At 42.6% G+C, this 24,392-nt stretch overlaps 1 protein-coding gene across 1 annotated transcript in view; it reads left to right on the forward strand.

Moving 5' to 3' along the window:
* Window positions 1–733: 733 nt before the first annotated feature.
* LOC146798613 (transmembrane emp24 domain-containing protein 10-like) overlaps window positions 734–24,392 on the forward strand; it is a 44,406-nt gene continuing 20,747 nt past the window's right edge. The window contains exons 1-2 of the mRNA XM_085625921.1: window positions 734–1,285; window positions 22,777–22,897. Coding sequence (XP_085482047.1) covers window positions 1,112–1,285; window positions 22,777–22,897 — 295 coding nt within the window. The 5' untranslated portion in view covers window positions 734–1,111. The remainder of the gene's footprint in view (window positions 1,286–22,776; window positions 22,898–24,392) is intronic.

Here is a 24,392-nt window from a genome sequence, read left to right on the forward strand (position 1 = left end):
TTGGATTTTAAATCATGGCCTGTATGTGAGGCTTACTGGGATTTGATCGAGAGGCCCTTTGATCGAAAACTTTATTTTCAGTTTAGGGCAGGTAGTTTGCCTATAAAGTCCTTTACGTGTAAATGGGCCTCTAGAACTGATGATAAATGCCATTATTGCGTGACAATGGCAGAGACCATTTCCCATATTTTCTTTGTTTGTCCATTATATGCTGCCCCACGGAGGAGATGGTTGAGGCCGATTTGTAACCTGTTGGGTGTCCGGAGATGCGGCGTTGCGTTGAGAATTTTAGGGTCTGATTGTAGCCCTAGTACAGCCATAGCAATGGCCAAATTTCTGGGCTGGACCTGGGTTATTCGCACTCGCACTTTAAACAAAAATGTTGCTGCTATCCTATCATAAGATGTATCTTTTAAATAGGACATGTTTATGCTGCTGCCTCTTCTCCTTCTCCTTATTTTTTAAATGTTCTTAAAGTTTTTAGATATCCGACAGTACATGGAATTTAATAGGTTTTTTTAATCTGTAATTGTAATGTATTATGTGTTATTTATATATGTGTTATGTGTTGTATGGTTGTGCTTTTATGACAAACTGTCGAAATAAAGCTATTTGAATTGAATTGAATTGTTACTCTGCCTGCAAGGAAGAGTTCTATTTATAAGTGTTGTAATTGTAACCGCGGACTCCAGTCAGTGAGTCATGTTACGTCATGCGTTTCGCTATAAACGTCACGCTTCTGAGAGGTTCCCTTAGTTACGCTTCTCAGCCCGCGCACCATCTTGAGACTATGACCTACAGTTCTAGCTCGAGTACAATACAATTTAATTAACCAGTACGACTTCGTTCGCAGAGCTCCGTAGGTTTGGTAGGCAAGGTAACCAATCATCATAGACACAGAGGCTCGCTGCGTTTCATGCCTCGCTCGCGAATTTTTCTGTGCCATTCATTGGGATGAGTTAGCATGCGTCGCAAAATGAGGCTTGAAACGCAAGATCGGTGAAGCTACGGAAGCCATAGAAACAATGCCACGTTCGTGTCCGATTAGCAGGTGGCGGTGGAGAGTGGCCAGGTGAAAGAAAACTCCCTGCAAGGTTGACCGCAACCCGCCATGGCTCAAGTGGCGATTTTGTTGCTGCCTGTGCTTCTTCCGTTCTGCACCGGCATTTCCTTCAACCTGGCCCCGCAGGGCCGCCGGTGCTTGAAGGATGAAATTCACCGGGGCTTGCTAGTGACTGGACAGTACCAAGCACAAGAGCAGGAGGGAGTGCGGACCGACCTCAAGGTGAGACCCGCGGGACGAGGAATAAAGCTGTCCGTTGGGTCTTTTTTACGCCACTAAGTTACCAGTGACGCTAATAGCCTCCCACCAAGAGTTGTACTACGCTGTTAGTGAAATTAGTTCCGTAGTCTGCCAGTGAGATAACTTTGTTGTCCGGTGAGATCAGTAGCTAACCATGTGAGCAATACTGTGAATTCTCAAGTATCCCTTTAGAATTAGTTAATGCACTCCATGTTTTAGCCGGGCTTTCTGGGACATGTAGTCCCGATTCAAACAAGTAATATTAAGCGTTATGGTTAGTGAGATTAGTAGACTGACTTTAAGACCAATTGCTTAATATCTAGAGTGATATTCTGTCGTTGAGATTTATAGTCTGAGACCCTCAGTGGGAGCAACAATCCGTACCTGACTTTAGCAGTCTTAGTATCTGTGACCTCAGATCTTTGGTAGTGACATTAGTTAACAAATCTTTACCCAGTGCTCCAGACCAAAAGGGGTAACTGTCATCTCGTCCAGGGCTTTAAGTGGGATGAAAAAAACCGGGGGGTCTCACAAAGCGGTGTAGCCAATTTAATTAGGGTGGCTTAAAAAGTGAGGGGCAGATTTACAATCCCCTTGCGATACTTTTACGGCACCGTTGCGTTGTAAACAATGCGCCACATTGTGTCACGTTGTAAATGTGTCGCATCTGTGAAGATGCTTTACGTAGTAAAGCCCTGCTTCACATTATACCGACGCAAGAAAGTCTTGTAAAAGTGACGCAGTGACACCTACAAGATTTCACGGAGTCACTTTTACCGACTCCATTACGTCAAAACTTTACGCCTGCTTGAAGCAGGCGTAAGTAGTGACGCAGCATAATAGAAATAGGCATTCCGAAGCATTGCACTACTCTAGCAATGCGTTGCCTTTACGCCGATAGATGCGTCGCGCATCTGTCAATCCTTGTGCCACGGTGCGCCGCATTGTAAATACGAGGCATCCATGGTGGCGCAAGGGTTTTTTTGCGTTTCGCAAATTAACTGACGCATCTCTGCTAATATGCAGAGATGCGTCAGTTCTTGTAAATCTGCCCCTAAGCTAAAAATCTGTACTAAGCATAGTGTCGCCAACTGGTATTTTGCTGCTTCTGTCATTGCATCCAGATATATTATACAAGTAAATTACACCTACAACAAGCCAGGACTATTGGCTTTGCCAATGGTTGTTAGTAGCGTAAAATAAATAAGAAACAACTATGGCTTCTTGGTATATAATATTGAAAATGCGTCAGTTTTGAAATGATGACACTGAAAGAACTACATGGAGTCTCCTTGAAGTTACATCAAAGGCAGTAAAGGGTGAGCGCTGCAGAATTAAGATTTATTTCTCACCCGAGTGTGAGGGCAAAAATAGAGAGGCCGATAGGGACTCCATTCAGCACATGCTTTTTAGAACTGCCGGTGCTGAGCACAGACAAGACCCGGTCCACTTAAAGCCCTGAGCTCATCCCCATCCTTACTAAATGAGGATTGTCACAATTTACGGGACAGGAACAAAACAGGAAATGCTAATCAGTTGGATGCTATAAATAGGTTTGCTTCCCATAGCACTAAGTGTAATCCGAAGCTCTGTCAAATTCCTGGACCTGCGAGGGTGACCCGGTCGTAATGTCTGGGACAAGGACAAGTTGGAATAAGAATAATGAAGATTACCAATAATTAATTGGGCCATTACTGCTATGTCCCTTGTCCTTGTTGAAGCCATAACTAAGTGAGGGTTTCCACACCAAAGAAAGGCCTCTGAAATGACCTAAAACACATATACTGAGCAATATAATGCAACACCCAGTGTATTTAATTGCTGTTTAATGAAAATAACAACATCATACCTGGCTGCAAGACTCCCACATGAAAGTTATGAAAGTTCTTTTGTACCCTTGTACATTCTGAAGACTTTAAAGGTTTAGAAATTTGCGGTCGGAGGCCCAGGTCCTAGCTCAGCAGATTTTTTCCAGTGAAATTCCCTGCACCTCGGCCCTAGATGCCGCCACAGAGCAAGGGGAGTGGCTGTGGACATTGCCAGACATTGTCTCTCCATGATTTAAATAAGCCGATCTGATTATCCCTTTTAATCACCGGCCTAATTTTCATTTAAAGCCTTTTTTTTAACCTGGTCCAGAAAGGCCAAAAGTAACAAAAGTCTGTTTTTCCAGACACTACTGGATCAGTCAAGATAAGAAGGTATAATTCGCTTAACATCCTATAAACTCAACAATTTTTTAACACTTTATCATGAAGAAGAGAAATTGTTGAAGAGAAATTGTTGAGTTTATTGGATGTTTAGCAATTTCTCTTCTTCAGGAGAAGTATGAAAGAATAATCTATGGAGAAGAATGACATTTAGAAAGAACTTCAGGAAGAAAAGAAAATTAAGGCCTCAGGATAACAGCATCATCCAAAATCTTGAAAAAAGAGGACGACAAAGAATAGCACAAAGTTAATCCAATTTTGGTGCAGAAGTGATTCCCACCAAGAAACGAACCTTGTAAGAAAGACATTTAAGAACGGCAGTCTCCAAAGGTTCAGAAGGAAAAGATTGTAAAGACCTCAATACCAATTAAGATCCTCTGGAGGTGCAGAAGAACGACATACATGGCATGAAATGGCAAAACTCAAAGCCATTCTTGATACTAATGGCTCAGGCTTAAGAATAGAAGAATCTGTATCACGAAAGGCCATATTAGCAAATCATTGCAGCTTTAAAGTAGATAAAGCAAATTTTTGGTTGAAATCCACTACTAAGGGGCCGATTCTGATCTCGCTCGGAAGGGCTCCGAACGCGATCCGGCCATAAAAAGTACGAGCCGTACGCGTGTTTATCGGCCGACTCGTACAGCTGTATGAGCGAGCGAGTACGATGTGAGCAACGCGAAATTTGCCGACCGACTCGTTTCCGGGTCCCGAACCGTACGCCTCATCCGTAAGCGAACCGTGCCGTGCAATGGAGGCGAATTCCGACCGAGCCAGTACGATGCACGCGTCGGAGAGCCGGATCGAGCCGAAGTTTACGGCTTGCAAAACATCTGGGAAATTGCCTTTGGGGGTCCGCGTCGGACCCCCCGTCACCCGCAGCCTTACGACGGACACAGGGGGAGACCCAAGGGTCTCCCCAAAACAGGCATGTACGGTACGGATGGCACGACGCGAACCCACTGTAGGGTGCGCCCTTGTGCGAGACGTACCCATTCAGTCAATGGGAGCCCATGTACGTGTCGTACGACCGGCTCCCATTGACTTCTAAGGGACTCCGACCGAACTGAGTCCGGCAGCATGCGGCCGCATCGTACTCGCTCGGTCGGACTGCAGGAGTGCGGCTCGGTCGGGAAACACTCCGGATCCGGCTCAGTCGGAGAGCTTTCCGACCCAAATCGGAATCGGCCCCTAAGAATTGCAGAATAGCAGAGACAATGCATGAATTGGAGGATAGATGATGGATTGAAAATTAAAAGTCAAAAATAGCTCAATGTCTTGAAAAAGACTTCAGAATAGATGGCTTTCTTGAGGACTGAATCAGTTCCACCAAATGAGGAGGTAAACTCTGATTCATAATGGTTAACCTCTCAACATCATACCAACGGGTTGCATTTTACAGAAAGAAGAGGGCTGGAGATCTTCAGTTGAATAGGAGAGCGAGGAGTGATACAAGGGGGAAGTACCACCATCTGCTTGAGTAGCGGGAACCAGATCCTTCGAGGCCAGATAGGTACCACTATTACCACTTGTGCCTTCTCTTGTCTGCCTTCAACAGTAACCTCAGAATAATTGAAAACAGTGGAAACAGTGGGAAGGCAAACAGCAATTTCTTTGCCTGTTTCAGAAGAAGAGCATCCACACCCAAAGCTCCCTGTTCTGGGAATCAGGAGCAGAAAATTGGAAGAAGAGAGTTTGCCGTGGATGCAAAAAGATCTGTTAAGAGGGTGCCAGATTTCGAGCATGTCTGAAGGAAGATTGTCTTGGACAAAGTCAGATCCTGAGATGCAGTAAACACCCTGCTAAAATGATCTACCTCCACAATGCCCGATCCCTTAATGTGCAGTGCCACAATTGAGAGATGTTCCTCAGCCCACAGCCTAGGCAACATGCTATCTCATTCAGGGATTGAGAGTATGTGCTGCATTGACGGTTGATATAGGCTACTCCAACTGAATTATCTGTCCTAAGAAACGTATTGGAAAGGAGCAGATGATGCTTCAAATGGAGTAGAACTCTGAATATTGCCATTAACTCCCGCCAATTCAATGTCCTCAGTGACTCTGTCCAAGCCTATCTCGTCTGATATGCCAACTACCCTAGAGTAAAACTCCATCCAATGGAACTGGCATCTGCCGTTGGTGCCCACAGTGGAGCTGTCTAAAAGGGAATTCCACTAGAAAGATTGTCTGACACTAGCCACCAAGTAAGCTTTTCAATGTATCCTTAATTACTCAAATAAGTGGTTCCAGATTGTATTAAGGTGGTGACTGGTGTTTGGGGGAAGTTCCATAGTAATGGCATGAGATGTAATCTCGCCCACTGGACCCTAAACACACAGGCACCATATGGCCCTGTACCTCTATACAATTGCAGGCTGTTACATCTTCCTTCTGCAAAGGCAGCCTCAGCAGGGTCAGTAGTCAATTTACTCTTTCTTTGGTAAGAGGCACTCTCCCTAAACAGGTCTTGAATCTTGCTCGGATATAATAGAGATCCTTCTCTAGTTGCAGATGGCACTGGGAACTGTTTCACAGAAATCCATGTTCTAGAATAGTTCTAGTCTGTTCCATTGCAGCAATAGTTGCTGATGTAAAGGTGCCTGCAACAACCATTTGTCCAGATGTGGAAATATTGTTCACAACTGCAGATGAAAGAAAGCTACCATCTTTGTGAAGCTCCTTGGGAAAGATCTCAACTTAAAGGGAAGCATTTGGAACTGCCAATACTGGTTCTTCACACAACTATCACATATTTCTGACAGGTTCTGTTATTGTCACATGCAGATATGCATCAGTTAGGTCCAGAGTTGCTAGAAAATGATTATTCTGAACTAATGGAATTATGCTTTGCACAGTTTCCATATTGAATATTATCTTTTTTCACCAACTTGTTCAGTTTTTGTCTGTCACCATTCGAAAACCTATATGTACTAGAAATACTATTGAGTACATACCTTTCCTTGTCTCCTTCTCAAGGACTGCTAGGATGAAATTCTTCAACCATAAAGCTTGAATCCCTTCTTCCTTTACATCTTGCTTCACCGCTGAGCTTGGAACAGGAGTAGGAATGATCCATGAATCTAATGCTGGAGAGATTAATTCTGTTCAATATCCTCTCTTGATTACATTAGGAACCCACTTGTAGGAAATAGATTTCTACCAAATATCCAGGAAGTGATGGATTCTGCTACTGCCTTTAACCCCGGCTGTCTACCTCCTGGCATCTGGCCTAGTCATGAGCGTTGTTCTTTATTCGGAAGATCTTGTCTGTGCATATTCTGAAGCATCTGAGGGAAAGATCTGGTTAGTAGTTTAATGAATTGTTGGCATTCTGTCTCCATGATGGCAGCCTGAATGTTGTCCTTCAAATAGAATTCTTAAAGCGGCAGATCTTTGAGCCAAATCCGTGTACCAGGATATATATATATATATATATATATATATATATATATATCCAAAGCACTCCTTCGCCTACGCCTTGGAAAGCGCCTGTGTGTCAACAGAAAGGAGCACGGACCACAATTCAGTGCATACGAAAGTTAGTTTATTCACTCAAGGTATGCCAGCCATGATGCGTTTCGACTCCGTGGAGCCTTGATCACATGACATGCCATGAAGTCACCTGATTGTATAAATGCATTTTTTTCTCTTTGCTCGTTTCCCACCTTCCGGTCTGAGTTAAAGTGACAGTGCTCACAGTGTCTAATTACATGTTTCATTGGGGGTTTGTTTTGTATTGTTACATCTCGGTAAAATACCACGTCCACAAATTAGGGATCATAAATACAACACAGTATATATATACATGCAGAAATTGATTACATGTTTGTTGAGCATCTCAATGTTGATAGATCTTAATCACACATTTGATAAATCCTAATAAATATATAAATACATAAATAAATAAATATGTATAAATAGCATTTATCACACATGTAAATACTTATAAAAACTATAATTCCAGTTTTGGTAAAAATAGATAGATAAAAGTAGATAAAAAATTCAAGACATTTTTAAAAAAAATTGAAGTGCAAATATTGCTGAACTCGCAATTCTGATTTAAATATCATGTCTGTCATTTTATCCCTACATGTATTGGTTTAATGATAATAAGTAGTGCCCATATGTTGTATCATTGTGACTTAATATAGAACCCCTAGTAAACAATTATTGTGGTTGATATGTAGTGCAAAACTTATGTGCAAATAAGTGCAAATCATCTGAATTATTGAAAAAAACCTTTGACAATAATTTTATGATTTTTAAAAGACACCTAAAAAAAGACCATAAAAAATTGTGTGTGTATAATAAAAAATATTTGGTTAAAATCCTTATTTAAAGGAGACTTCTTTGGACTGTGAGGCTTGCAATTGCTACCTTATCTTGGTTAAATTCTTCCATCATTGTATCTATATATGGCAAGACTAAGATAGACAAAAAAACAACAGGATGTATCTGTTGTGAGCCAATAATGGTTTGTCGTAGGAAGATTTCTGAAAGGCGCTAAAGTCATGTGGTATTGGGGTACTGAAAATAATTTTGATTAATTGTAACTGATTTACAAATAAGTGTACATGTCTTCAGTTGCGTTTAGGCCATTGGGACTTTTAGAATCTAGTTCTAAAATAAAGCGGGTCTCCAATTGTCTTAAAATTCTCTCTCTGTTGCCACCACGTTTGTTGAATGGCACACAATCAATTATAAAATATTTGAGAAGTTTAGGATCTGATTGGTGATGTTCAGCAAAATGACGAGCCACCGGATACGTAGGGTCTTTATTAGATATTGCTCGAATGTGTTGTAATATCCTTTTGTGCCCCTGCAGCTTGGTACTTCCCACGTATCTGAGCTTGCAAGGGCACTCGAGAATATACACTACAAATTCTGTTTTGCAGGAAAGGGCTTTGTTGATAATTTGATCTTGATCACTAAATGCAGTCTTATATGTCAATGTATTTATACCACATTGGCAAGCTTTACAACTACTGCATTTGAAAAAGCCCTTTCGCTGGCTAAGCCAGTTTCCTTTAGGTTTTGCAACCGGATTGTTCTGTACTAGTTTGTCACGCATATTAGGCGCTCTTCTGTTGGTTATGGACAGTTTTGCAGGTAGAGTGGGGCCTAAGATAGGGTCATTTCTTATCAAAGGCCAACTTCTCTGTACAATCCTGTTTATTTCATGGCTTTGTTTGCTGAAACCCAATACCATCCGGAATTCATCTTTTTTGGGGCTGGGTGTTATGTTGGATATTTGGCTAGACGATTCTTTGATGTGTGTTTTTAGAAGAGTGTCTCTGTCTATCATGGCACACTTTGAAATAGCTGCTTCAATGCATTTTTTGGAATACCCACGTTGGAGGAATCTTATCCGGCTATTGTGTTGGGCTTTTAGTAGTTCATCATTTGTACTACAAATTCTCTTTAGCCGGATCATTTCCCCATATGGGATACTCTGTACCAAATGTTTGTGATGTAGACTAGTTGCGTGCAGTACTTAGTTAACTGCCGTGGGCTTTCGGTGGACTTTGGTTTCAATACTCTTATTGTATATATAAATTTCAACATCTAAAAAAGTGACTTTTGAAGCACTAATCTCATATGTAAAATTCAAGTTGATGTCGTTTATATTGAGTTTGTCAACAAATGTTTTAGCCTCCAACTCAGTGCCATCCCATATTAAAAACATATGTAATATTTCACAGGAAAACATAAACGTTGTCAGTACTCGTAGATCCAGAAATATTTAAGAGTGCGTTAGCCATTCACACTTAGTCATGCGCAAATACTTGTAGGTGAGCTGTGTCTGATTAGTACCCAACTAGCTCAAGAATTGGGATCAGGGTAGAATTTTGTTCATTAATAGTATATTGACTTCTTTTTTGGAGGAAGTGATTGAAGGGTTCTTTCTGATTTCTGGGGGTAGGGCGTTCCAGATCCTAGGTGCTAGTCCGGAGAAGGTACGGTTGTATGTTTTCTTTTTCCAAAATTGTTGAGGTTTTAACAGCAAGGTGCTGGTGCTTCCCAAAATTCTTCCACCACCTGATAAATCCAGTTAATTGGCTAGATACTTTGGTGTGTTGAAGTGCAGGGCTTTGTGTGTCATGCAAGCATGTTCTTGCCTCATAAGGGAGCCAGTTTAGTGCCTTTAGATCAGGGGTGATGTGGTTCTTTTTGGGGCCTGTGACAAGTCTTGCAGCCGCGTGGAGGGTGCCTCTTAGTGGAGTCAGTCTTGACCTTGGCAAACCACATAAGGTTGTATTCCCAAGCTCGCACATTCTTGCCCCTTCTGGACTGCTTTTAGAAATTCTTTAAAGTCTGATAACAGTTACTGTGCTGTGTAGGCTACATACACCCTAGAACGCTAAACCAAATGTGATTCAGAATTGACCTTCCTGCGGGCAGCATATACCTTCTTGTCCTCAGGATCTTTGAAAATGCTTTCTTTGGGCATTGAAGATTTGCCCACCTTGGAAAGTTAATATGATCCGGATCTTTCCATTAATTCTGTACAGCGTCCATCATGTATTGATGAATAGGCAAACCAACTCTTAGGGGGATAGTGGAGGGCGGGGGTCAATGGTGAGAGTGTGCTTAAATTAACGTAACATGGTATCTCTGGAGGAACCACCCAACTCTTCCACAGGGAAATACATATTCTCCCTGATATGCCTCAGCTACTCTCATAATCACTCTTTAGCAATATATTTCCATTGCTATTCGGGCAGAAAAGAAAAAACACCCTTGGATAACTCTGACACAGACAGGTTAGAGTACATTGGCTCTTGCTCCGAAATGCCTTTTGCCACATTCTTCTTCAAGGAAAGTAAAGTCTCTAGGATAATCCTCTGAATCCACATCTCTTCTTTATCTCCACCCTTGCGTCTCTGGCAGGTGGAGATGTGCGAGAGTAACCACTCAAAGAAGCATGTGATGGAGAGCAATGTCTTCATTTTTTTTACCATGTCAATCATTTGTCCCCCACGGGGAAACATGGCGGCTGGGAGCTAAACAGCCGCGGGCGAGCTCCCGTCTGATGCGTACCTTGGGAGCTTCCACGGACCCTGCGAGTGTTGTTAGCCGGGCCATTATGGAAGTTTACTATTCTGTTCTTTAAATTGTAATTTTTTCTGTGAGGTTAATGCCACTCCTCCCCCCGTAATAGTCTTTTTTTCCTTTGTGATTACTCACGTTTCTTTTTTTTCGTGCCTGGTTTCACCCGCGAATGGTGCTCGATCACAGGGCTGGCGCTCTTCTGTTGGAGCTTTCCCCGCTGCGAGCCGTTGGAGCGGCACAGGTGTGGAGGAGGCGGATTCCTTGCCTCCAGTTCCAGGCGCTGCACGGCAGAGTAACCTCCGGTGTTTACGGCGAGGGAGGCGGTGAGCGGCCGGGTTTGAGAGAGTCAGGAACCTGCGGTGAGGTAGGAGATCGTTTTTCCAGGACTGAGTACGACCGGAGGTGGGTGCTGGACGACTCTTTTCGGGTCCCGAGATGTTATCGGACTGAGTTGGGATTGCTGGGACAGTCGGGCTTGGAGGTGGTTCCCCCTGGTGGGGAAGTTTATGCTCCTGAAGCTCGGCTGAATTTGAAGTTGCCTCCAAGAGCTGTAAGAAAGACTGTGTGGGCAGACCAGCGGGGGGGGGGGCTCTAGGTTGTATGGATGACAACGCCAGTAGCTTTCCATGCAGTGCCCCCTCCAGCTTGCAGCGAAACTGTAAGACAACAGTGTGTAGGTACACTCTCCACAATAGGGCTACAAAATACAGTGCGGATATTGAGACTGCCACACGCGTTTCTCCTCCAGTTGTGGAGGTAAAAGCTACACCTGGACAGCGCAAAGGGAACGACATAACAGATTCAATACCAACGGGGGGTAAAGGGAAGGGAAGGGCTAAGAAGGTCTTATCCACAAAAATCAGAGTAACTCCCTCCCTGAAGACCTTTTATAAGGTAATATCCACCCCTTCTGACAAAGGATCAAATACAAAATCCAGCATGGCCTCCCCTAGTGTACAAACTACTGTATCGCAAACCCCATTGGGTCATGTCGATAACTCTGTGCCACCAGTGCTTTTAGCATCTGAGACAGGGGCAACGGGGGTGACTGGTACAAGGGTAGAGCAGCTAGTGGTTATCCATGCTGCTATAGACGTACTTAATAGGTTTTCGGCCCTTGAGAATCAAGAGACTTTAGATAATCCAGTTAATGGGTCGGATGCTCTATTGGATAGGGCATCAGCAGCGGTGGTTGCCCCTACTCTCTTGGGTCCTCCAGTCTTATCTGGCCTTGTAGATATTCCAGGTATTTCTGGAAAGGATGCAACCTCCACTATAGAGGTTGGATCCCTGGCGGACATTTTGATGGCCTTAAGAGACGATATAGGGAAACGGTTTACTACCTCTGAAACTAACCAAACCGCTATCCAGTCCTCTTGTGAAGTACTGGCTCATAAAATTGAAGAAGTGACCCGGAGAACGGAAGTCTTGGAACTCGAAATTCCAATAATCAAAGAAGCCTTGCACTGCTCTTCGGCGGAAGTAGATAAGATAGCTAATCAAAACAGGGAATTGAAGAATTACATTGAGCGTCTTGAAAATCATGCTCGAAAAAATAATTTAAGATTACTAAACGTGCCTGAGGATTTGGAGGGGGGGATATTAAAAGCTTTGTGATCTCCCTCCTTAAAGGATACAATTTTATAGGATTTCCAGGAACTTGATCTAGCACTGGACATTCAGCATATCCATCGGGACCCATATAAAAGGAATACTGCTAATTCTAAGCCAAGAAAGATCTTGGTTAATTTTTTAACATACTTCTTAAAAGAGAGAATCCTTTTCTCAGCCCTGAAATTAGGCACAGTGCAATGTAGTGCTTTTTCCAGTCCATTCTCGTTCTCCATCAGGTCCGATATATCTCATATTACCGCCACAAAACAGTGGGAGCTGAGTAAAAGAATGACGATTTTGACTTCACTAGGGGCTAAGGTCCAATTAAGGTTTCCGGTATCCCTCCGAATAATGTGGAATAATCATGTGTATAATATACGACAGACTGAGGCGGTAGATGCCCTGATCGAGAAAATCAGAGGTGGGAGCGAGGTATAGGTTAGGGAGGTGAGGCATGTAGGTTGTATTGTTTAAAAAACATTTTTTTTTCTTGTATGTGCAGTAAATACCATAACGGCTATAATGGTTATCCGCGGGGTTCTAGGGAGAGCCCAAGTTTAGGGTTAATATAAAATGTTTATTTTTGTTTGTCAGCCTCAAGGGACCTCGCCCATAGGGCCTATGCCCGGAGGATCAGGGGGGGGTTTCCCAGGGGTTTAAGGGGCACATAATGGGGTTGCGAGGGGTGGGGGGGCCAAGAGGGGAGCACGCGTAGGGAAGCATTGGGAAAAAATCAAAAATGTCCTCAATCTCAGATTAGTGCTAGAAACGATTCCTTCGATAGAACAGTGTATGGTGTTTTTTTTCTATTCAACAGATTTTACTGCCTTAATGACTAGTAGAATTAATATTATCATGGAATATTAATGGGCTTAGGTGCCCACGCAGGCAAAGATTAGTATTAAAGTATCTTGAGAAGTCTTCTGCACAGATATGTCTTCTACAGGAGACTCAACTGAGTAATATCGAGAGTAAAACTGTCTTCGGTAAATACCATTGGATTGAGTCTTTTTGCTCCTCAGAACAGGTAGTGCATAACAAAGGTGTGGCAATATTAATTAAGGTAGGAGCAAAAAGCGTTATCAAGTCTGTATCCTCGGATCACTCGGGGAGATTAATCGTAGCACAGATTGAAATAGGAGGGGCCGAAGTAACAATAGTCTAGACCCATCATACATTTGTAATTTGCAGGCTAAATTATTAGGAAGAACTATCCTAATAATCATCGGGGGGGATTTCAATGTCCTTCTTAGCCCTGTACGAAACAGGTCTAATCATAGCCATCATGCTGGCGCCCAACGCATCCGCCGCGCAATGATCAATATGATCCAGGATCTTGGGCTGGCAGATGTCTGGAGGGCTAAAAAGGGTGATAAAACAGGTTTTACCTTCTTTAGTAAAAAATACGGCCACTCTTCGAGAATCGACTATGTCTTAATTGACAGGTTGGGTTTAGAGAAGGTTGGGGATATTTCCATCTTGCCATGTATTCTCTCTGACCATGCCCCCAAATCTTTTTCTTATTTAAGGGCTAGACAAAATCTTGGAACAAGATGGACCCTGAAGAGGGTAATGCTCTCTGATCCCGATATAATTATTGCACTTAAAACTTTCCACTAAAGACTCTTTTGCCCTTAACATCGGCTCGACCTCGTTAGATTTTGTCTGGGATGCTTTCAAGGCAAATCTCCGAGGATATCTACATAGTCTGATCTGCTCCAAAAATAGGGCAGGGTCTCTGGAGTTTCGGAAGCTTGAAAAGCAGATAGGGATATTGGAGGAAGAGAGGCTCCGTACTCCTCAGCCATCAATTGAAGAATTGGTGAGAATGAATAAAGATCTAGACTACCTTCGTCAGGATTATAGGGGAAAACTTGAATTAAAAATCAAAGCCCAGTGGTCTGCTTATAACATGCAGCACTTTGAGTATGGTGAAAAGGCGGGGGCTCTCCTCGCTTGGAAGACACGGGCAGATCGCGGCAAAAATAATATAAATGAACTAGTTATAAACGAGAATGGAGACACTTCATGTAAGCATGAAGACATACAAAAACGTCTTCTTTCTCTGTTCTTGGATTTATATAGGGAAGAGATCTCCCCCAGTGCAGAGAACATCCAAAATTGACTGCGATCTAAAGAACTGCCTGTCCTAACTGAGGGTAGCCAAGCTGCTTTGGATGCCTATATTACAGAGAACGAAATAACTCATATCAAAAAGATTAAGATCAATAAGGCTGCCAGGACTGATGCCCTCCCCGAGTAAATTTTTATAAAATTCTACAGGACGAATTGGTATTAAGATTATGTGAAATTTTCAATTACGTCTATAGTGCAGAAGGTAGAGTCCCTAAATCATGGAAGGACGCTACGATTGTCCTTATACTAAAGCCAGGAAAAGACCCCCTTAAAGCTGACTCATATAGGCCAGTCTCCCTGCTCAACGCTGATTATAAAATCTTTGAGCGTTTTGGCAGGGAGACTGGTCAAGTTAGTGCCACAGTTGGTTCATATGGACCAAAAGGGATTCATCCCGGGGAGGTTCATCCAAGAACAGACCCTGCAGTTGATTGGTAGTATTGACCTGGCTGTGACACGGTCGATGCCTTTGGCCGTTGCAGCATTTGATGCAGCGAAGGCATTCAACCGTGTCTGCTGGGTCTTCCTGTGGGAGGTGCTAAAAATAATGGGTCTGGGGCCAGCTTTGATAAGGACATTGATTAATTGCTATCAGGGGGCCTCAGCGGTGATTTTACTGAATGGTAGGCCGAAATCAGGCTTTAGCATTGCAAGGGGAACTAGGCAGGGTTGCCCCATCTCGCCATTACTTTTTGATTTATATATAGAGCCTCTTGCCCAAGCGATCAGACTAGATGAACTAATTGTCCCGTTTTGTGTTCATAGTTACAGTAGCAAGCTATCCCTTTATGCGGACGACCTGTTGTTGTACACAGATAATCCTGCTGAGGTCCTTCCTAGAGTAGAAGTCCTCCTCGAAGAATTTAGCTCGTATTCAGGATACCTTGCAAATTCTTCTAAGACCGATGTAATGATTTGGAACATTGACAATTGGCCGGGTAAAATTAGCACGGAATTCAGATATTTAGGAATAACAATTGTCAATAATTTAGACGACATCCCTAAGATTAATTTAAAGAGGGTTGCTAAGGAGATTGATCGTCTTTTTTTAAGATGGGCAAATTTGCCTCTTACAATATATGATAGGGTAAATTTGGTAGAAATGTTTATCCTGCCAAAATTGAACTATCTTTTTGGCACCATCCCCTTAGAGTTTCCGCGTAGAGATATAAGCAAAATACAAAATACAAATAAAACGGCCCGGCTTTCCTGGAAAAAATTAAGGCGTAAGCTTCAGGAAGTGGGCCTGGCACTACCTGATATACTATGGTATTCTTCTGCTTTTCAGTTTAAAAATATTCGGGCATTACTTTGCACTGCGGGGGGGTTCCAATTGGGGGAAGATTTTAAATGAAATGGTTACTCTTGAGGGGGGGGAGAGGACTTCCTTTATAAGTTTGGAGCACCCAGATTTTTCAAAAGGGTCAGTTTGAAGGTTTTAAAGGCAGCTTTGAACTTGTGGTATAGGATCAGGACAATATGGGGGATAGGCTACTATGATTTTGCTCCCATCTGGGACTCACCTGGGTTACCTGTTTGCTTAGAGGACAGTCTAGCACTACCCATTAAGAAAGCCGGTATTCGGATTTGGTCCGATCTTGTTTCCACAGATGGGATCCATCCTTGGGAGGTATTAAGGCTAAAAATTGGAGAATCTTTCTCTAGATTTAAATATCTACAACTTGCCTCTTGGTGTATTGCAGAGAAAGCTCTCATAGGTGGGAACTGGGAAATAGAGCTTCAATGCCAGAACATTCATCTTATAAAAAAGGAAGTTGGGATCTGGTATAAGAAGCTGCAGGAAGCTGAAGACCGAGTCCTCCCCCCACAAAATGTAGTCTGGAATATGTCGGCTTTAGAGAACAATGCTGCAGAATTGTTTGAACTTTCTTTCCAGTTGTTATATAAGGTGGTTAAACCTGTCTCACTAAAAAATAACCATTTCTTTGTGATCAATAGGTTATATTATACCCCCAAGAAAATAGCAAAGTTTGCCCGCCTTTCCTCTCCAAAATGCCCTAGATGTGATTCGGCTTTGGCTGATGACCTACATATCTTTTTTGAATGTGGCACTTTGAAAGGTTTTTGGCAAAATGTGGAATGTGCACTTGTTGCTATTTTTAAGGTCAATTTTAATCTGAATTCATCTGTGGTAATATTCGGAGTGGATAATAACTTGACGACCTTATGATCAACATCACAAAAAGGTCTGCTAATGTATTTGATCCTTATTCCCCGGAGGGAGATCTGTAGGTTATGGAAGGATCCACTGCCTCTGCTTTATGAGAACTGGCCGAGGGCCGCTCTGGGTATGGCCCATATGGACCTGGGACATTGGAACGATGATGGGCGTAACATTTGGTCACCGCTCTTAGTATGGGGCAAAGAAATGAGATTGATCTAATGCCCCTAAGTCCAATGATTACACCAAGTTTCATACAAAGAAGCTGGCCTGGGTAGGCCTATAGCCAACGCAATTTTCGGAAGGAAACAATGGCTCATATGGATTAATAACCAATTCTATAATATACAAGACCAAATGGCAATAACAAAAAAACAAAAAAAAGGGGGGTTAAACGTGACGTTAGTAAGAGAAGTTAACCACACAGATTAGAAACTTAGTAAAAAACATTGTTCTTTATATTTACAATGAAAAAGTTTTATCTGAAAACAATTTCACAATATACATTCCAAACAAAATGACAGTTATAATAAACAATTCTTAGAAGTGTCCCAGTGAAAAAAAGTAAATAAACCTAACTAAAAAAGTGACATTAAAGTGCAACATAAAAGGTTTCAATTATTCATTCTATAGGCGATCACGGAGAATAATGGAGTGTAACTTATCAACACTTATTCATCATAAGTGTCGAATAGCGATTCGCCTTTTAGATCTCGTCAACGACGTTTCGACCCTATCTGAAATAAAGGGTCTCTTCAGGACAATCTAATGTAGGGACACCTAAAAATTAAATAAGAAATATATATCATCAATGTACGATATTAACTAGAGAAGACGATAATGAATCACTGTTGTTAAGCCTTTCTACCTGAACGGCAATGGTGCTACCGGACGTGTCAGAATAGTGTCACCGTGCTGGAAGTGAAACAAAATAACTCACACAGTACCCAGCCGGGTAAATGTAGATTATTAATCACGGTAAAGCATAGGAGTACCAGATATTCCTAATGCAAATACTTGTCACTTACCCCTGTGAGGGACAAATCGGGAGGAGACAGTTGCCCAATCGATAGTTGTCTCAAGCTTGTCATCCAATAGTTAATTCTTAGCGCATAAATCAATTTCGTAGCGGTAAGGCTGAAGGATATAGCCACAGTAATCGAACCGCGTACTGGGTGTCGCTGGTAACGAAAGTGTGGATACACTGTAATCAAATTAAAAAGAAAAGGAAGCCTCAGAAAAGGTTATCCTTATATCCCTCCCAGCTAGTACACAGGGTTAAAGGAAAGCATTCTTACCTCTCTCAAAGATGTTGGAATATGTCGGTATACCGCCTAGCGCTGCAACGGATGAACAATGTTCAAACCGTATGGTACAATCACAGTGAATGGTGAATAGAGGTCAGACTTTAAAGATGGTTGGATAACGACAAACCAATCAAGACGCTCCTTTCACGATAGAAAAACCGAACAAGTGTTTGTGTTGCTAGGTAACTTGACGCGTCTTTTTTAGGGAGCGTGCAAGAATATTTCGCGGGCAAATGGTTGTCAATAAAGTTACAATACCATCGTGATTAAATTTCACAATGTTTGCCTTTCTGCGGCGACACTATAATGTTGCCTATGTAGGCACGTACAGTCACAATAGGTGGTAAATAGAGGTCAGGCTTAAAAGTTGATTAGGATAACGACAAACCGATCAAAAACGCCCCTTTCATGATAGAGAGGCCGAACGAATATTTGTATTGCTTGGTAACTTGACGCGTCTTATTAAGGAACACGCAAGAGTTTTTGCAGGCAAATAGTTGTCAATAAAATTGCAATACCAACGTGATTAAGTATCCACAATGTTTGCCTTTCTATTGTGCGGCGACACTGTAATGTTACTTATGTAGACACGTAGATGGCCTTGTGAAGCAAAGAAATAAAACATGCAATGAACAAAGCTCACAGACAATACCCACTTGTAGATTCAAAGCTTAGAGTGCGTCGGTATATTGCCCACTAATATAACGGAAAACTGATGTTCGAGCTGTGTGGTACAATCCCACTAAATAGTAAATGAAACCCCTTTCACGGTAAATATACTGACCGAGCATTTATATTACTAGAAAACTTAACACTTCTCATTTAGGTGTCATCACACAGATGTGCGGGCAATTGGTTGCCAATAAAATTGGAATAATTTCGAGATTAGGTTTCTGCAGTGTATGCTTTTCTATTATACGGGGCACTGTGGTATTATTTCGGCAAGCACAGGGTCGGCTTTGTGAAACAAGGAATTGGGTGATGACACTGCGATATTATTTAAGCCGGCACGGGGTCAGCTTAGTGAAACAAGGAATTGGAGTATACAATGAATGAAAATAGAGAAAGTTCCCCATAATATATTAACCATATTGAGTGCAAAGAAGTATCATACGTTCCTTCGAATACAAATCATTTCGTCAAAACCATTGGAAGATGACCACTTATAAATTCAATAACTAATCATTCCATTTCCTAAATAAATACATATTAGTGTAAACTAAACACATATAACATTAGTTCTCAGTATTACACCAGAATCAACATTTTGTTAGCAGTATTACTTAATGCATAGACACAGATGTACCGTCTTTTATCGGCATAAGTAGTTTAAACTACAAATTCTGTTTGTTTGTATTTTGCCAGATATTGATGAATAAATCAGAGTATTATATGGGCTGGACAACCTCCAAAATAATACATTTGGCTGAATGGGACAGAATATACAAGGCCATAACAATTAAAAAACTCATTCAAGCAAGGGTAGTAACAAACCCACACCAATCCTCAGCAGAATTTAACCCTTGTGCAATCGAGTTAGTGCGTTCGATCCAGCGGCACTCTAATCTCTGAAGTATCTGTGATAGATCTCCGCCTCTAATAGAAGCAGCCACTTTGTCTATCACTTGACAGCGGATATCATTTGCTGTGTGCCCTTTCTCTGAGAAATGGTTTACTAAAGGAGCGTTAGGGACCAAATTTCTAATCCTACTCCGATGTTGTCCTATCCGCGCTTTAACTTGTTGATGATCTGATGAGATGATCTTTTATATTCTTGCCTCTTTTGAAGGCAAACATCGGGGCATCTATGCTGAAATCTATACTTTTGATGATATACCAATTTTTTGTAATTAGTTTCCGAATCTGATTCGTGTGTATACTAAAGGTTGTAACACAGATTAGTTTGATTACTCTAGATTTTTCTTTTGGAGTGAGTTGTGTTTCTCTAGGGCAGAACCAAGCTCTTTTTAGGGAATTTTTTACCAACTTCTTTGGATATCCCCTAGTTAACAATTTTTCTCGTAACACATTCGCCTCCCTCATGTAATCTTCTTTCTTAGTACAATTGCGACGTAGTCGCAAAAACTGTCCGTGGGGTAAGCCATCTCTTAACGCACGTGGGTGGTGACTATCATAGGCAAGTAGCGTGTTACGTTCCGTAAGTTTCCTATGTAATGAAGTGTACAATTTCCCATCTTCGTGCAATATGTTTAAATCTAAGAAGGCAATACTAGATTTATGTATAGTAGATGAGAATATCGTCCTGAAAGCATAGGGTACATAGGAGATCCTTCAGTACATGTTGCATGACCCTCTAAAAGACAGCGGCTGCTGAAACCAAAATGCAAATGTTATGGAACCCCCCAAGAGGAGTTATGAACGAGGTTAAGTGGCGGGAGTCAAGGTGCAGCTCGACCTGGTGGTAGGCGGTTAAGAGGTCTAGCACACTGAAACAACTTGCACCTTTGATAAGGGTAAGAACCTCATGTATGTGGGGCAAGGGATGCCTGTCCACCCAGATGTTTCCATTTAAATCCCTCAAGTCAACACATAATAAAATCTCCTTTCTGGACGCCTTGGTGGTAAGAACGATGGGGGCCAACCACTGTGAGCTTTCTATGAGTTCAATCACCCCTTGTGACAAAAGTCTGTCTAACTCGACTTGGATGGGTGTTTGCATCATGTGTGGTATGGGCCTGACTTTGTGAGCCACTAGTCTAGCATTGGTCTTAAGCTTGATGGAGTGTTAGTAGTTTTTTTTAGTAGCCCTAGCTTATCAGTAAAGACTTTAGGGAAATCATTACAAACCTCTGTGCTCACTACTGACGGATCTACTAACAGAACTTGGTCAGGACTATTAGGGTCTAACTTGATACCAAGTTGGATCCCTTCTGTGTGATGTAGATTTTACCAACAGTACTCCTTCCTTTGAACCCTATGTTCATGGTAGTCATACCTTTCAAGGGTATGGGGTCACCATTGTAACCCCCTGGATGAATGTCGGGAGGCTGCATGTCTTGTTGCCACGAGAGAAACAGTTTAGTAAACATCTCGGCTTCCTCCAAAGTATAGGGTGAGCAAGAATCTGCAAAGACGGTCACTTCTCTCTTATCCAAAGTGATAGTACAAGATGGGAAATCAGTAGTTCTATCAGAGTTTTGCAGTTAAAACACATGTTTGGTTTCTTGGGGAGGTTCTTGTTCAATGGACAGTACGGCTTTGGAACGTTGATCTCTACAGACCCTGGCCAAGTGACCCCTTCTCCCGCATTTGTGACATGTGACTGATCTGGCTTGGCACCCTACATAGTTAGCAAGATGACTGGGGCTCCCGCATCTGTAACATTTAAGCTTGGTGCCTGCGGGAAGAACGTTGGGTACTTTACTCTTGCTCTCTTTGCTGACCTCTTGTTTACTTATTGCATTAACATCTGCGTCTTTGTCCCCATCCTCCCTCAATTGCTACCATACAATCTGCAGTGTGCTCAATTCCAACTGCTATCTCAATGGCCTGTTTGAGATCTGGGTTGGCCACTAAGAACCTCTCCTCTATTTTAGTGTTATTGGTGCATCTGACCAACTGATCTCTAATAAGAGAATCTTGTAAGGCTTCAAACTCACATGTGTTTGCCAGACCCTTCAAAGCCGCAACATACGTTTTAACTTTCTCATTCTTGCCCTGTACCCTATAGTCCACATTTGTAAAGCGCGAACAGTCACCCGTAAGGGTCTCTAGGCGCTGGGGGCTGTCGGGAAGATTAAGCAAGCTATTGCCCAGAGTCACATGGTGCTGGGCTAATCTGCCGCCGGGGATCTAACCGTGATCCCCAGATTCCGGAGTCAGTCGCCCTGGCCGTGGCGCCACACCCTAGAAAAGAACTTGTGTCTTTCTAACACAACATTAATGGTTTTACCAAAATGCTTTTCTAGTCTGTTAACCGGGACTAAGTACACATTGTCATCATCGTCACTATCTTCATCCGCTTCTGCAGATGCTGAAATGTTATTGTAGGGTTTGCGGTCTACAATCCCTAAATTATGAAGTAGGGTATGTAGTTTATGCAGGGACGAGAATCTCTCCCCACCAATTGCGATTAAGTATGACTCCATGAGTACAAACCATTGTTTCCACTGTAAAAGGGGCTCCCCCACTTCATTGAGGAAAGGGAGTGGTTGAGACATATTTGTAGTGGCCATATTTAACTATGCCTTGCCAGTACTACTTAAGTGGAAGGGAGGTGGTGGGGCATACCAAGTACAGATTATAACAGTTAATCTTGGGGTTTTTTTGTCTGCATTTTTCTGTATTTGGTACTCCCTTGACCCCTCCTTTATTCTGATTTTGGTTTGTACTCCAGTTAGTATTGTTGGTCTGTTCTGGGTGGGACTGATTACCCTTGTTACTAGGGGAGGTGAAGCATAACTCATAGTCATACGGGTGCAGCGGCATGTGAGGATGTTGTCCCCTGGGGTTTTACTGAGAACAGGAGCCATCAGATTCCCCCTATATTTAGCCAAGCAGTGTGGTAACAAACACTTTAACACTGAAAATGTCTTTACATTAGTAAATGGAGAGGAACTGCTTATCCGATTAAGTAATAAACATTGCCTATTTCATTCAAATGGCATTTGAACTAGCACTGCTGTTGTTTCTTTTTCTTTTGGATCAGTTTACGTTATGTTCTAAATAAACATCTGATTTGTCTTTTAAAGATAGACTTTGGCGTAGAATTGAATAACGTCAGTATGGAGGCGTGGTAGTGTTGGTAAAAACCCTTGTTTCTTAAAGTACTTGGGTCATTCTTTTAAACATATGGTAGTGTTGGTGAAAACCCTTGTCTCCTAAAGTCTTTGGATTGTTCTTTTAAACATATTGATGGCTAGCATCATTAAGTTATTTTGTTTCTTTGTCTTTCATCCTGATCGTAGTCATCTTTCATTACCTGTGGATGTTTTTACTTTTCTCCAAGGTGACTGATTCGTCCGGACATATTCTCTACTCCAAGGAAGATGCCAAGAAAGGAAAGTTTGCTTTCACCACAGAGGACTTCGATACTTACCAGGTGTGCTTTGAACGGCATGAACCTACAGGTAGGTACTATGGAGTGTCCAAGCATTCATGTCGCTGTCTCCCTTTTGCGTTAAAGACATCAAACACCATGTAGGTCTACTCAGGTTAAATTTGAGTTGAGCCCTCTTTCACCCTCTCAATCAGTAACCCAATTTCTTATAGCCTGGCGTCTCAGATTATCAATTTTTGTGACTTTTCTTTTCGATCGCTTGGTTTCATTTGCGCGAAGAGAGCTCAGGCCACTCCAGTGTTAGTACTGGTTTCTTACGACTTCAGTCTTTGGGTGTTTTAAGTATCTTGCGATGCCTGGGCCGAAGGCAGAAAACTATCCAATTTTTCTTTGCTTCTTCCATAAATATTTTGTATACATGATGAAAAAGAGATTCTTGATCGTTAAGTGGAGATTATATTTGCTGCCAATTATACTAGCACATCATTCTCTTAATGTAGCTTCTGTTTAGTCAATACTGTTGCGCCAAAGCTTGCAGTGTCCCGTGCGTGTGCCCACCTGCACGCTTGCCAGCCGTCTGGGGATCCTGACCTGCCTTCAGTCTCGTTTGCCCAGGGATTCGAGCGTCCATCATCGCACCTTTTGTCTCCTCCCCCCGCCGCAGCCCTCCAACACCGGGACTGCCGCAGAGCGGGAGAGTAGAGACTACAGTCCCCAGAAGCCTCCGCGACTGGACCGGAAGTCGTGTCGAGGCTTGGCGCCCAGAGGCGCCGTTAAAGGGGCTGGCCTTCCCGCGTCGCGGGACCGCGCGCGGGGCTAAGCCCGGGCAAAGGGCGGGCCCTCTGTGGCCCTCAGAGGCCTGAGGAGTCTGGGCTGGGCACTACCCCCGGCCGATCAGCCACCCATCGATAAGTATACTATAAATGGCCCCCATGGAGTCCAAGCCTACCGCTAAGAACACGGTTAAAAAAACGCCTATCCATACACGCTCAGTTACAAGGAATACTGCCCAAACTAAAACACCGCTACCAACGCTAACTGCAATTGATCGCATGCTCCAACAAACAATTGTGGTGGTAGCGAACGCCATCGAAAATACCGAGAGACGATTGTCGTTACCACCTAGCACCTGTCTAATTCAGCAGATATTACAACCTGCTGATTGTAATGAACATAATATAAATGTGACATCACTATCAAATGATTCTATATTAATGCAATCTTACACAGGTCTCCCTGGGGCCGTGCCAACCCATGTGGAAGATCCTTCCTCACTTCCTGCAGTGTTTCAAGATAGGGATAGCCGGTTGTCCCTAAGTCCTAATTTGCAGATTATTGCGACACCATCAGAGGAACCGGAGCCTAGTAAGGCGCCCGAGACCAGCACAATCCTGATTTCCTGCGATAATGATGATCCTATCCCCACAATTGATTCACTTAATAATAGCTGTGTCGATAGTACGACCGATCACGGCTCTGTTCACCGCAGACCTAGACGCACGCATAATAGAAAATTACTGGCCCCAAGTAGGGGGTGTGCTAAACAAAGGGGTAGAAGAAAGAAG

This window comes from Triturus cristatus, chromosome 9 (genome assembly GCF_964204655.1).
Source record: "Triturus cristatus chromosome 9, aTriCri1.1, whole genome shotgun sequence".
In the NCBI taxonomy this organism is placed as follows: domain Eukaryota; kingdom Metazoa; phylum Chordata; class Amphibia; order Caudata; family Salamandridae; genus Triturus; species Triturus cristatus.